Source organism: Hemiscyllium ocellatum, chromosome 34, assembly GCF_020745735.1.
Source record: "Hemiscyllium ocellatum isolate sHemOce1 chromosome 34, sHemOce1.pat.X.cur, whole genome shotgun sequence".
NCBI lineage: Eukaryota > Metazoa > Chordata > Chondrichthyes > Orectolobiformes > Hemiscylliidae > Hemiscyllium > Hemiscyllium ocellatum.
This window is the reverse complement of record NC_083434.1, coordinates 1,575,622-1,589,516: the sequence shown is the minus strand read 5'-3', so window position 1 is coordinate 1,589,516 and position 13,895 is coordinate 1,575,622. Positions and strand designations below refer to the sequence as shown.

At 41.6% G+C, this 13,895-nt stretch overlaps 1 protein-coding gene across 1 annotated transcript in view; it reads left to right on the top strand.

The window, feature by feature from the left end:
* The window catches only part of LOC132832322 (synaptonemal complex protein 2-like), a 94,307-nt gene that overhangs the window by 64,009 nt on the left and 16,403 nt on the right, over nucleotides 1-13,895 (top strand). Inside the window, exon 9 of the mRNA XM_060850236.1 lies at nucleotides 27-85. Coding sequence (XP_060706219.1) covers nucleotides 27-85 — 59 coding nt within the window. The remainder of the gene's footprint in view (nucleotides 1-26; nucleotides 86-13,895) is intronic.

The window sequence follows — 13,895 nt, the reverse complement described above, 5'->3', positions numbered from 1 at the left end:
TACAAGTTTTTTTTTTCTCAAAACAGAACTTTTGGAAGCAGCAATCCTTTAAGATCTTGCAGTTTTATGAAAATCAAGAACAAAGGTGAGGGCATGTGAGCCTCTCTTCCCGGTGGCTTTTCTGTGTTTTTTTTTTCTCCTCTTCTATCTGTACTTCTATTACCATATTCATTTTTTTTTAATTCAAGATTTGCTTCTCATACAATTTCTACTGAGTGGATACAATTTATGACAATTACTTCGTAGAGAGATTTCTTGAGAGAATAGGATGGCATGGTGGCTCAGTGGTTAGCATTGCTGCCTCACAGTGTCAGGGACCCTGATTCAATTCCAGCCTCCGGTGGCTGTCTGTTTGGAGTTTGCACGTTCTCCCTGTGTCTGCGTGGGTTTCCTTCAGGTGTTCCAGTTTCCATTCACAATCGAAAGATGTATAGGTTAGGTGAATTGGCCAAATTGGCCAATGCAAATTGCCCACAGTGTTCAGTGATGTGTTAGGTGCATTAGTTGGGGGTAAATGTACAGTAGTAGGGGAAGTGGGTCTGGTTGGGTTACTCTTTGGAGGGTCAGTATGAACTTGTAGGGCCAAATGGCTTGTTTCCACAATGTAGCGATTCTATCATTTGAAACTCATCTCCCTTGTCCTGTGTATGAAGTATAAATTGTCAAATATTTTTATGGATATAAATTAATTTCCCACAATAGCATAATTTATTTTGAGTCCTGTTGAAGGTTGACATTCATTATTGTTTGTGACCTGGGTTCTAAAGTGCAGACATGATATAAAGCTTTAAATTTGACTTGTGTTTCTATATTTTTTAATTTTTAGTTTCATTTTAGTTTTGTACTGGAAATGGTAGCAAGATGCCTGGAGATTTATTTTGTTTGCATGCATTTAAAACCCTTGAGGTGAATAGTTCGTTGCACAGGGGGATAAAAAGATAGGAGACTATAAACGAAAAGCTATTATTGCTTAGCAGCGGGAATCCAGTACACTCAATCAGGACCATCCTGAAGATATCAGGTCATGTACATGTTAATTCAGGGAGAAAACATCTATAACAGTAGAAGTACTGTAAGTTTGCAAACTCCTAAATGTCAGCGCATAAGAAAATGAGTCCTTTAGAGGTTTAGACGTAAAGAGTAGCTTTAAAAAAAACTCTCTGTACTGGGCTTCTGAAGTGTCAGAATATGTGGCTGATAGGCATGGTTAAGAGAGAAATGTTAAGAAGGGAGTTAACTGATTTATTGTTTGCGGGTCAGAAATTTTCCAGAAGAAAACTGATTACAGTTGTGTAGGTTGAGCAAGGATTTTTTTTTAATCTGATGTAATTTTCTCCACTTCCGTAAACTTTCCTTTTCACTTCTTTTTCTCCGAGGTGATCAGCCCCTAGCTTGTCTCACCTAACCTTGTAACTAAAATGTTGTGTATCTGGAACCATTTTCGTAAGTTCCCTCTGCATCCATTGAGAGATCCTTCCATTCTTCTTAAAATCTAATGAGAAAACCAGAATGCCATACTCCAGAGCTTTATATACTTCTGCTCCATGTTCTCATGCTCAGTAGATTAGATTACTTAGTGTGGAAACAGGCCCTTCGGCCCAACAAGTCCACATCGACCCACCGAAGCGCAACCCACCCATACCCCTACATTTATCCCTTACCTAACACTACGGGCAATTTAGCATGGCCAATTCACCTGACCCGCTCATCTTTGGACTGTGGGAGGAAACCCACGCAGACACGGAGAGAACGTGCAAACTCCATACAGTCGCCTGAGGTGGGAACTGAACCCAGGTCTCTGGCACTGTGAGGCAGCAGTGCTAACTGCTGAGCTACCGTGCCGCCCACAAACTATTCATGAAATCAGCAATCACAAACTTTGAAGCTGGTAGGCTGGTGTAGCTGGTGTGCAGAGCAAAGATTTGTATACATAGACAATCAGCTCTCAGGTTATCTTTAGTAGCATAAGAAATTAGGTGTGGATCTGCTGATTTTGTAATGTCCAGCAGACATTACAACTATTATGTTTAAACAGTACATTCCTTAAGCACTTGGTAACATTTATCTGTTACAATAGAAAAGTATACTTCAAATTGAATGTCACCGATCAAGTGATATAAGATAAGAAATAGTATAAGATTTTTATGCCCTCCATTCATATATTATGATAGTGATATGTTATGAAGTACTGTACCTTTTGAGAGAGTGAAAGCTGTCAAGCTCCTGTCATGTGACTAATTGCAGTGTGTGCGCGCTGAAAAATTGAAAGATTAGATTATTTACAGCGTGGAAACAGGCCCTTCAGCCCGACAAGTCCACACTGCCCCGCCGCAGCACAACCCACCCAGACCCCTACATTTACCCCTTCACCTAACACTGCAGGCAGTTTAGCATGGCCAATTCAGCTTCTCAAAAAAGGTACCATTTTCATATGAAATATCTTTGCAGCAGAAAACTAAAGATGTCTCAGGGAGATCAACAAACAGGTGAATTGACACCAGAGGCAACAGCTGTTGTCTGGTTTTGAAAATCGATCTATTGTAAATTTAATAGGAGCTTTATTGGATCAGTATATTGTTATATTGGAGGTAGATGGCAAATCTTTGAGAAAGGAGATTGAGTTGTAAATTGGTGTTGTTTACATGTTCAATTTTAGAATTAAAGAATAAAATTGATATTTTTTCATTAAATAATGGAATTTGGGTAGTTCTCTGTCACTTACTTTAACAGATTACAAGGTGAGGTAAACTTTTTTTGTGTTTGGTTTAATTACCAGAAGGGTTTCCACCATGTTGTAACAGATATTAGGAGCGCATTTCTTTGAGGTTCTGGATGTAGGTTTGCTCAGTGAGAATACCTACATCTAATACCTCAATCTGAGCTACAAATCTTCTCAAAAAATTATTTAAGCTTTGCTGACATTCTAACAGTGCAACATAACACAACCTGTCTTTACTAAAACTTGTTTTTGATCACCGAGCCGTGTTTCATTGAAGCTGATGCTGATCCCCCTAGTTCATGGACTTCAGTTTTGTAACCAATCAATATCCATGGTGTTATCTAAATTAACACTGTTGCTTCATGAAAAAAAGTAGTCAAGCCTGTTCTCTCTTTTTGGCAAAGCTGTGCTGGCGTTATCTCAATTAATATTAACTCATTAACTAAAATTTCAACTGGCTGTTAATTCTTTTATTGATTATTATTTCTGAAACCTTTTAAGCAGTTTATAGTTTCTTGGAATTTCCTTCGACGCCTTGCATAGTGTCAGTGTGCCACTTTTCAATCTTCTACTTAGTATGACAAGTTCCCATATGAGGCTTCCCAATTTCTAACCATTCCAAACAGAATACTCCTTAAATTCTCAGTTGAGGAGGAATAGACTGGTTTCCCTCCTTTATTCACCTGCCCTTCACAACTGGGTTAATTTATAAAGGATCTCTTCTCTAATGGCTTCAACACCAAATGAATTTATATTTTTAAAGGACCTAATTTAACTAGATTTCTTTGAGTTAGCAAATAGTCATAGAGATGTACAGCGTGGAAACAGACCCTTCGGTCCAACCCGTCCATGCTGACCGGATATCCCAACCCAATCTAGTCCCACCTGCTAGCATCTGGCCCATATCCCTCCAAACCCTTCCTATTCATATACCCATCCAAATGCCTCTTAAATGTTGCAATTGTACCAGCCTCCTCCACATCCTGTGGCAGCTCATTTCATGCATGTACCACCCTCTGTGTGAAAAAAGTTGCCCCTTAGGTCTCTCTTATATTTTCCCCACCTCACCCTAAACCTATGCCCTCTAGTTCTGGCCTCCCTGACCCCAGGAAAAGACTTTGTCTATTTATCCTATCTATGCCCCTCATAATTTTGTAAACCTCTATAAGGTCACCCCTCAACCTCTGACGCTCCAGGGAAAACAGCCCCAGCCTGTTCAGCCTCTCCCTGTAGCTCAGATCCTCCAACCCTGGCAACACCAATAGTTGAGTTCATTACTTATTGAGCATGAGAATAAATAATGCAACACCAATAATTAGGAATAACTAAATATAAAAATGTTTTTAAATGTATGGATCACACATGAAGTTTGGTTTAAAGACCGTATTTTTTTTTTGGACTGTGGTCTTAAAACAAATAAAAGCAAATACTGTGGATGCTGGAATCTGAAACCAAAACAGAAAATGCTGGAAAATCTTAGCAGGTCTGGCAGCATCTGTAAAGAGAGAAAAGAGCTGACATTTCGAATCTAACTGACCCTTTCTCAAAGCTAAAAAAAGGGGAGAAATAGGGAGGTATTTATACGAGGCTGAGAGAAGGTGGGTCATGGCTCCAGAAGCAAAGGTAGCAATGAAGAGATGATAATGACAGTGCATAGAGAGATTATAGGGAGATTAGGAGCTGTGAATGACAAAGGTTGAAGCTAGTGCTGTGTGACAAAATATGGGGGGAGAGGGGGAGGAAGGGAGGAGGGGTGAAGCAGAAGCAAAATGGAAAACAGGGGAGAGGGTAGCGAAGAGGAGAGAAAAAGGTGATGATAGAGTGGGGAGCAAGAGAAAGAGAGACAAACAAAAAATAGGTACAGAACAATGAAATAAAAACTTTAAAAATAAATGAAAAAAAAATTATCTGAAGTTGTTGAATTCAATGTTGAGACTGGCAGGCTGTAACGTGCCCAATCAGAAGATGAGATGCTGTTCCTCCAGTTTGCATTAAACTTCACTGGAACATTGCAGCAGGCCAAGGACAGACATGTGGGCATGGGAGCTGGATTGTGTGTTGTAATGGCAAGCCACGGGAAGGTCCGGGACCTGATTGCGTACAGACCAAAGGTGCTCAGCAAAGTGATCACCCAGTTGGCGTTTTGCCTCTCCGATATAGAGGAGACCACATTGGGAGCAATGAATGTGATGGAGGAGTGGACTAGATTATCCCGGAGGAAACAGTCTCTGCGGAATGCAGGCGGGGGAGGGAAGGGAAGATGCGTTTAGTGGTGGTGTTGTGTTGGAGTTGGCGAAAATGGTGAAGGATTATTCTTTGCATTGAAGGATGGTGGGGTGAAAGGTGAGAACAAGAGGGACCCTATCCTTGTTCTGGGAGGGGTGAGGGTTGTGACGCGGGAGATGGACCGCAAGCTGTCGAGAGCTCTGTCAACAACTGTAGGTGGGAAGTCATGGTTGGAGAAGAAGGAGCACATATTAAGAGCACCACTTTGGAAAGTGGCCTCATCGGAACAAATGCGGTGGAGGCAAAGGAGCTGAAAGAAAGGGATAGAGTCCTTACAGGACGTAGAGTGAGAAGAGCTGTAGTCCAAATAGCTGTAGTCTTAAAACAAAAAGTGCTTTGGGAAATAAAAACTACTTCAAATTAAGGAGACTGTCCAAAGGTGGCAATGCTTTAAAAATCATGTTTGTTGGATCACATTCTGAGATATATGCAAACAGTGAATAAAAATGTTAAATATTCTTAGTGATGTATTACTATTTGTGCCATTCATTGTGAATATAGAAACTCCACTCTCTTGTCTCCTTGAATCCCTTCATGCTATTATTGGATTATACCACTTGTAACTAAAAGCACAAATGATTTTGGACTAAACAATGCCAAAAGAAATTTGTCCAGTGACACCACAAGGTCTAGCCTATTATCTCCAGTTATAAAAATTTAGTTCATATTGAGAACTGCAGTCAAACATAAGTGACAGTAATTGGGAGGCATGATAGGAATAGGGAGAGAGAACAGTTAAATGCGTGGCTACAGGGATGGTGCAGGAGGGAGGGATTCCAGTTTCTGGACAACTGGGGTTCTTTCTGGGGAAGGTGGGACCTCTATAAACAGGATGGTCTACACCTGAACCTGAGGGGCACCAGTATCCTTGGGGGAAGGTTTGCTAGTGCTCTTTGGGAGGGTTTAAACTAACTCTGCAGGGGCATGGGAACCTGGACTGTAGCTTTAGGGTACAGGACCTTGAGTATAGGGAGGTTAGGAACATGGCATCGATCTCGAAGGAGGGTGCCTGTAAACAGGAAGGTGGTTTGAAGTGTGTATACTTCAATGCCAGAAGTATAAGAAATAAGGTAGGTGAACTTGCAGCGTGGGTTGGTACCTGGGACTTGGATGTTGTGGCCATTACAGAGACGTGGGTAGAACAGGGACAGGAATGGCTGTTGCAGGTTCCAGTGTTTAAATGTTTTAGTAGGGTCAGAGATGGGGGTAAAAGAGGGGGAGGTGTGGTATTGCTTGTTAAGGATAGTATTACAGCGGTGGAAAGGACGATGGAGGAAGACTTGCCATCTGAGGTAGTTTGGGCTGAGGTTAGAAATAGGAAAGGTGAGGTCACCCTGTTAGGAGTTTTCTACAGGCCTCCTAATAGTCCGAGAGAAGTAGAGGAAAGTATTGCGAGAATGATTCAGGAGAAGAGTGAAAGTAGCAGGGTGGTTGTTATGGGGGACTTTAACTTCCCAGATATTGACTGGGAAAGCTATAGCTCGAGTTTGTTAGATGGGTCGGTGTTTGTCCAATGTGTGCAGGAGGGTTTCCTGACACAATATGTAGACAGGCCAACAAGAGGTGAGGCCATACTGGATTTGGTTCTAGGTAATGAACTAGGCCAGGTGTTAGACTTGGACGTAGGTGAACACTTTGGGAACAGTGACCACAACTCGGTGACTTTTACTCTAGTGATGGAGAGGGATAAGTGTGCACTGCAGGGCAAGAGTTATAGCTGGGGGCAGGGAAATTATGATGCGGTGAGGCATGACTTAGGATGTGTGGATTGGAAAAATAGGCTTCAAGGGAAGAACACAAATGATATGTGGAGATTGTTCAAGGAACAGCTAATGGGTGTCCTTGATAAGTATGTACCAGTCAGGCAGGGAGTAAAGGGTCTTGTGAGGGAGCCGTGGTTTAATAAGGAATTGGAATCCCTTGTGAAAGGGAAGAGGGCGGCCTATGTAAAGATGAGGCGTGAAGGTTCAGTTGAGGTGATTGAGAGTTATAAGGTAGCCAGGAAGGATCTAAAGAGAGAGCTAAGAGCAGCGAGAAGGGGACATGAAAAGTCCTTAGTTGGTAGGATTAGGGAAAACCCAAAGGCTTTCTATAGGTATGTCAGGAATAAAAGGATGACTAGGGTAGGTATCGTTCCAGTCAAGGATAGTAGTGGGAAGTTGTGCATGGAGGTGGAGGAGATTGGAGAAACACTAAATCAATACTTTTCATCAGTATCCACTCAGGAACAGGACACTGTTGCTGATGTGAATATTGAGTCACAAGTGATTAGAATGGATGATCTTGAGGTATGTAGGGAAGAGGTCTGTGGAATACTGGAAAGGATGAAAATAGATAAGTCCCCTGGGCCTGATGGCATTTATCCTGAGATCCTCTGGGAAGCTAGGGAGGAGATAGCGGAGCCATTGGCCTTGATTTTTATGTCGTCGTTGTCTACGGGAATAGTACCAGAAGACTGGAGGATAGCGAATGTGGTCCCCTTGTTCAAGAAGGGGAGTAGGGATAGCCCTAGTAACTATAGGCCAGTGAGTCTCACTTCTGTTGTGGGCAAAGTCTTAGAGAGAATTGTAAGGGATAGGATTTATGAACATCTGGATAGGAATAATGTGATCAAGGATTGTCAGCATGGTTTTGTGAAGGGCAGGTCGTGCCTCACAAACCTTATTGAGTTCTTTGAGAAGGTGACCAAGGAAGTGGACGAGGGTAAAGCAATAGATGTGGTGTATATAGATTTTAGCAAGGCGTTCGATAAGGTACCTCATGGCAGGCTAATGCAAAAACTACGGAGGTATGGCATTGAGGGTGCATTAGAGGTTTGGATTAGGATTTGGCTGGATGGAAGGAGACAGAGGGTAGTAGTTGATGGTGTAGGTTCATCTTGGAGTGCAGTTACTAGCGGTGTTCCACAAGGATCTGTTTTGGAACCATTGCTGTTTGTCATTTTTATAAATGACCTAGAGGAGGGGCTTGAAGGCTGGGTGAGCAAGTTTGCGGACGACACGAAAGTTTGGGCGGCACGGTGGCACAGTGGTTAGCACTGCTGCCTCACAGCGCCAGAGACCCGGGTTCAATTCCCGCCTCAGGCGACTGACTGTGTGGAGTTTGCACGTTCTCCCCGTGTCTGCGTGGGTTTCCTCCGGGTGCTCCGGTTTCCTCCCACAGTCCAAAGACCTGTGGGTCAGGTGAATTGGCCATGCTAAATTGTCCGTAGTGTTAGGTAAGGGGTAAACGTAGGGGTACGGGTGGGTTGAGCTTCGGTGTGTCGGTGTGGGCTTGTTGGGCCGAAGGGCCTGTTTCCACACTGTAAGTAATCTAAAGAAAGTTGGTGGAGTTGTGGACAGCAAAGAAGGATGTGGCAGGTTACAGCGGGATATAGATAAGTTGCAGAGCTGGGCAGAAAGGTGGCAAATGGAGTTCAATGTAGCTAAGTGTGAAGTCATTCACTTTGGTAGGAGTAACAAGAAGATGGATTACTGGGCTAATGGTAGGCTACTTGGTAGTGTGGATGAGCAGAGGGATCTTGGTGTCCATGTACACAGATCTCTGAAAGTTGCCACCCAGGTAAATAGTGCTGTGAAGAAGGCATATGGTGTACTGGGCTTTATTGGTAGAGGAATTGAGTTCCGGAGTCCTGAGGTCATGTTGCAGTTGTATAAGACTCTGGTGCGGCCTCATCTGGAGTATTGTGTGCAGTTTTGGTCGCCATACTATAGGAAGGTTGTGGAGGCATTGGAACGATTGCAGAGGAGGTTTACCAGGATGTTGCCTGGCATGGTAGGAAGATCGTATGAGGAAAGGCTGAGGCACTTGGGGCTGTTCTCATTGGAGAAAAGAAGGTTTAGGGGAGATTTGATAGAGGTGTTCAAGATGATTCGGGGTTTAGATAGGATTGTCAGTGAGAACCTTCTTCTGCTCATGGAGTCAGCTGTTACTAGGGGACACAGCGTTAAATTAAGGGGTTGTAGGTATAGGACAGATGTTAGGGGTAGATTCTTTACTCAGCGGGTTGAGAGTTCATGGAATGCCCTGCTAGTAGCAGTGGTGGACTCTCCCTCTTTATGGTCATTTAAGCGGGCATTGGATAAGCATATGGAGGTTATTGGGCTAGTGTAGGTTAGGTAGGCTTCGGTCAGCGCAACATCGAGGGCTGAAGGGCTTGTACTGCGCTGTATTTTTCTGTGTTTTCCATGTTCTGTGTTTTCCATGTTCTGTGTTTTCCATGTTCTGTGTTTTCCATGTTCTGTGTTTTCCATGTTCTGTGTTTTCCATGTTCTGTGTTTTCCATGTTCTGTGTTTTCCATGTTCTGTGTTTTCCATGTTCTGTGTTTTCCATGTTCTGTGTTTTCCATGTTCTGTGTTCTCACTGCTGTCTCACTGTGCCAGGTACCCAGATTCAATTTTAGTCTTTGGCAACTGTGCGGTTTGCATATATATGGGTTTCTACCAGGTTCTCTGGTTTCCTCCTTCCATCCAAAAACCTGCAGATTAGGTGGATTAGCCATGTAAAGGCGGGTTCTGGATGGGATGCTCTTCAGGTGGTTGGCCCATGATTGAATGGCCCCCTCCTGCACTGTCGGAATTCTACAATTCTAATTTGGCCAGAGAGCAAATAGGTATGGGTCTGGAGCCACATGTAGGCTGGAACAGGTGAGCATGACAGGTCTCCTTCCCAGAAGGGGCATTACTGGGTCAGGTGGGGTTTTGTTTATGACAATTAACTGGTTAATTTTTGTTATATTCTTTTCTCATTTTTAGTTTGGAGCTATAAACTGGGAACTGTGTGCTCAAGATGACTTTTGGACTGTGGGGAACAGCTTGTGTTCAAAGCTTTTAAAAAGTTTTTTTTTGTTTATTCATAAGGTCAGGTTTGGAAGTTATTTACAAGATGGGTCCTGATCAAAAGATTCCGCAGAGAGGAGAAAATAGCTGGAATTAGTTGTTAGCAAGGTCAATACCTAGGAATTGATTCTACAAGGTCTAAAAAAGACTTCAGGCTAAGGGAAATGGCACCTGTTGAATGGTAACTGGAACTTTGTAAAGGAGACTAACCACTCCCTGACAGACTGAGTTTGAACTGGGTTATGAACTATTTTCTGAGAAAAGAAATCTGGCTATTGGTGTTATAGCATGAAGATTTGAAACCTCCCTTGTTAGTTTGTGGAATTTTAGAGAATAGAAAATTCAGTCAAATATCACTACCTCTATGTGAGTGAATTTTATCAGTGTCTCTTATTGATATCTTCAGAAAAACATTCAAGAAATCATTCTCTTTGCCTAGGGATTAATATATCATGAAAACCATTTAAGTAATCTGGCCCACTTTGTTAATTGTGTGTGTTTATTTGTCTGCCTGTCTTCTGTGACAGGAACTGAAAACCAAGGGTTTTGAGTTTAAAAGCTTAGACAAATTAAATTATTTAGTTAATATATTAATAATTTGATAATTTTTTGTTTAAGGTAAAAAATGGTGTCTAGAATTGATTATTCATCATTTCTGGGATTGGTTTCTCAAAGGCTTGGTTAAGAAACATTGGGGTCAATTTTCAAGTTGAAGGTTTTATTTTAGAGTGTGGTGAAGAGAGATGTAGAAAGGCTGATTGTTTTAGCTGTCTCCATTTGGTAACATTGCATGGTTACCATTAAGATAGCTTTTAATTTCAGAAATAAATATTGAATTCAAACTTGACCACTTCCCATGGTGGGATTTAAAGTCATCCCTCTAGAGAATTAGCTTGGATTGTTCACCTTGCTGAATTGCTACTGACTCCCCACTCAATCACAGAATTGTAGTTTAAGAACAGAAACACTCTAGAGTCATAAATTTTGAATGGAAGTGCTAGAATGTTGAACAAATGAAGAAACCAAATTGGTATATTTTACCATACTCTAAATCTGAGCACCAAAACTATACACACTAAATGATAAAGTAAATAAAAGCAGAAAACTTGTTAGTGACTCCCCATGTTTTTCATCTGTTGATTCATAAGGTTTCTGATGCTTGATCTTGCTCAGGCCAAATGTCCATGTGGGGAAATAGAAGGTGAGAAATAGATGGGTTGGACAGGTTTTCATTGTAGTAAGTGAGGTGCAGCATGTGTGTTTTCAATCCGTTGTGTCTTAATCAATCGACACATATACGGTCGAGTGATTATTGAAAGAATAGGAATGCAGGGTAGAGGTGTTGAGTACAGGTTTCCAGTTAGGATTATTATTGTATTCAATTCAGTATCACCAAGGGGTGGACTGTGTGTGTTTGTTTGTATCTCTTTGCTAGGTGGGTGCACAGCTTTATTTTTGCAAGGTAAGTGCTGCAGTCCAGGGTGTTATGGCAGCAGCGCCCCATGTACATCCAAATGTACATGGCTTTATTGGCAGAGGAATTGAGTTCCGGAGTCCTGAGGTCATGTTGCAGTTGTATAAGACTCTGGTGAGGCCTCATCTGGAGTATTGTGTGCAGTTTTGGTCGCCATACTATAGGAAGGATGTGGAAGCTTTAGAACGAGTGCAGAGGAGGTTTACCAGGATGTTGCCTGGAATGGTAGGAAAATCTTATGAGGAAAGGCTGAGGCACTTGGGGCTGTTCTCATTGGAGAAGAGAAGGTTTAGGGGAGATCTGATAGAAGTGTATAAGATGATTAGGGGTTTAGATAGGGTAGATACTAAGAACCTTTTACCGATGATGGAGTCAGGTGTTACTAGGGGACATAGCTTTAAATTAAGGGGTGGTAGGTATAGGACAGATGTTAGGGGTAGATTCTTCACACAGCGGGTTGTGAGTTCATGGAATGCCCTGCCCGTATCAGTGGTGAACTCTCCTTCTTTATGTTCATTTAAGCGGGCATTGGATAGGCATTTGGAAGTTATTGGGCTAGTATAGGTTAGGTAGGACTCGGTCGGCGCAACATCGAGGGCCGAAGGGCCTGTACTGCGCTGTATCCTTCTATATGTTCTATATAAATGTTTAGTTAGATTATTTCTGTATTTGATCCTTGTTACTGTTCCCAGAAGGGTGAAATCTTTTCTAGAGTAACCTCCAAGTTTGTTGGAATTGTTTTGGAATTATTGGAATTGGAAGCTGTATTGTTAGGCTGAAAATACCAAATGGATTCTTTTAAGGTCTGACCAAAATGATTACAAGAAGGAACTTTTAATTCAATACATAGCTAATTTATTCAGTTAGGATACATAATTTGAATTAATAATTCTTATACTCCTGTACCTATATATTACAAAGTTAGATAATTAGTTTAAACAACTGAGATACACAATGAGTTTATCTGTCAGTGACTTTAGTGATAGTGGCACTCTGAGCTCTACTTCAGGTCCCATGACATTGGTTGTATGAACCCCAGCCTGATGGTATGAATCCCGATGAGCAGGGCAAAGTCTCTGATATGAGCACTATTCTGAAGGTTTAATCCCCATTTGGCATACCTCCAGTACTATTCCACTTATCAAAAATAGTTGGAAAACAAATCCAGATGGCCTCGTGTAGACCACTCGAGCAGATGTTTCCCACCAACAGTCAAGATCAAGCAGCTGCGCACACGCGCACACACGCGCACACACACACACACGTGCATGCGCACACATTCTACTTTTTGTGTATTTTTCCACTTTACTTCAATCATTTATTATCATGTCCAATTAACCCTTAATAATCTATTTGAAGAATTCATCTTTTAAAAATGACACAATAGAAGCATGTTACATCCTTCAGTCATCCACGCTTCCTTGATTTGTCCCATCTTGCATCAACTCTGGAAGCTAAAATGCTACACATTGCTCTCATTTCTGGTCGTTACAGCTAAAATTGGCCTCGGGTATCCAGTTGCAAATGCGTGAGGGGTAAACATATGATTCATGTATTTGAAGAACTTTACATGCTCAATGAATTGAGGTAAAAAAAAAACTTCTGTGCATTTTGTGTGATCTTTTGATGTTCAGATATCCTAATCTACATTTTCCCTTATTTATGTTATAAAAGCAAAGGGCATAGAATGACAGAGATCAATAAGTTCATATCATGTCCACTTTGGGCACTCAGTAACCATCCAGCTTTCATTATTGTCAAGCCTTGTAGGTTGCATTTCTTCAAATACACATCTAAGTATGTTTAAAGTGTTATGCGGATTTTTCTACCTACCATCCAATTAATCACAGTTCCAGATATCCTCCATTCTCTGAGTGAAATAATTACCCATTGAATCTCCTCTCAATTACCACCTCCATATCCTAAACCTACACCTTCTGGTATCGAAAAGAAAAGCTCAAGCCTATGTATCCTTTCTTCAGGAACTAAATATCAACAATGCAAGGAACATCCTCATGAATTTCCTTTGTACCTTCTGTAGTTCAGTTGCATCTCGTTACAGTGAGCACACTAGAGGGTCTATGATTTGTACAGTTTGAGGATAACCTCACAGATCTTGGATTTTGTAATAAAGGCAAGAATCCTATATGTGCTGAATTCAGACTACCATTGGGGAATGCGGTGATGTTGAATTAATGTCATTGGACTAATAATCGAGGAAGTAGAACATAGAACAGCACAGGAACAGGGTCTTTGGCCCTCCATTTCTGTGCTGACCATGATATCATTCTAATTTAATCCCATCTGCCTGCACACAATCCATATCCCTCTATTCCTTGCCTATTTATGTCTGGTAAATGTCTCTAAAATGTTGCTATTGTATCTGTTTCTACCACCTCCCTTACCCCTCTTTAAACTCATGTTCCCTAGTATTTGACATTTCCATCCTGAGGGAAAAAAGACTCTGACTATCCACCCTATCCATGCCTTCATAATTTTATACACTCCTATCAGGTCACTTATCAACCTCTGGCACTCTCCTGAAAACATTCCAAGTTTGTCCAAACTTTTCTGATA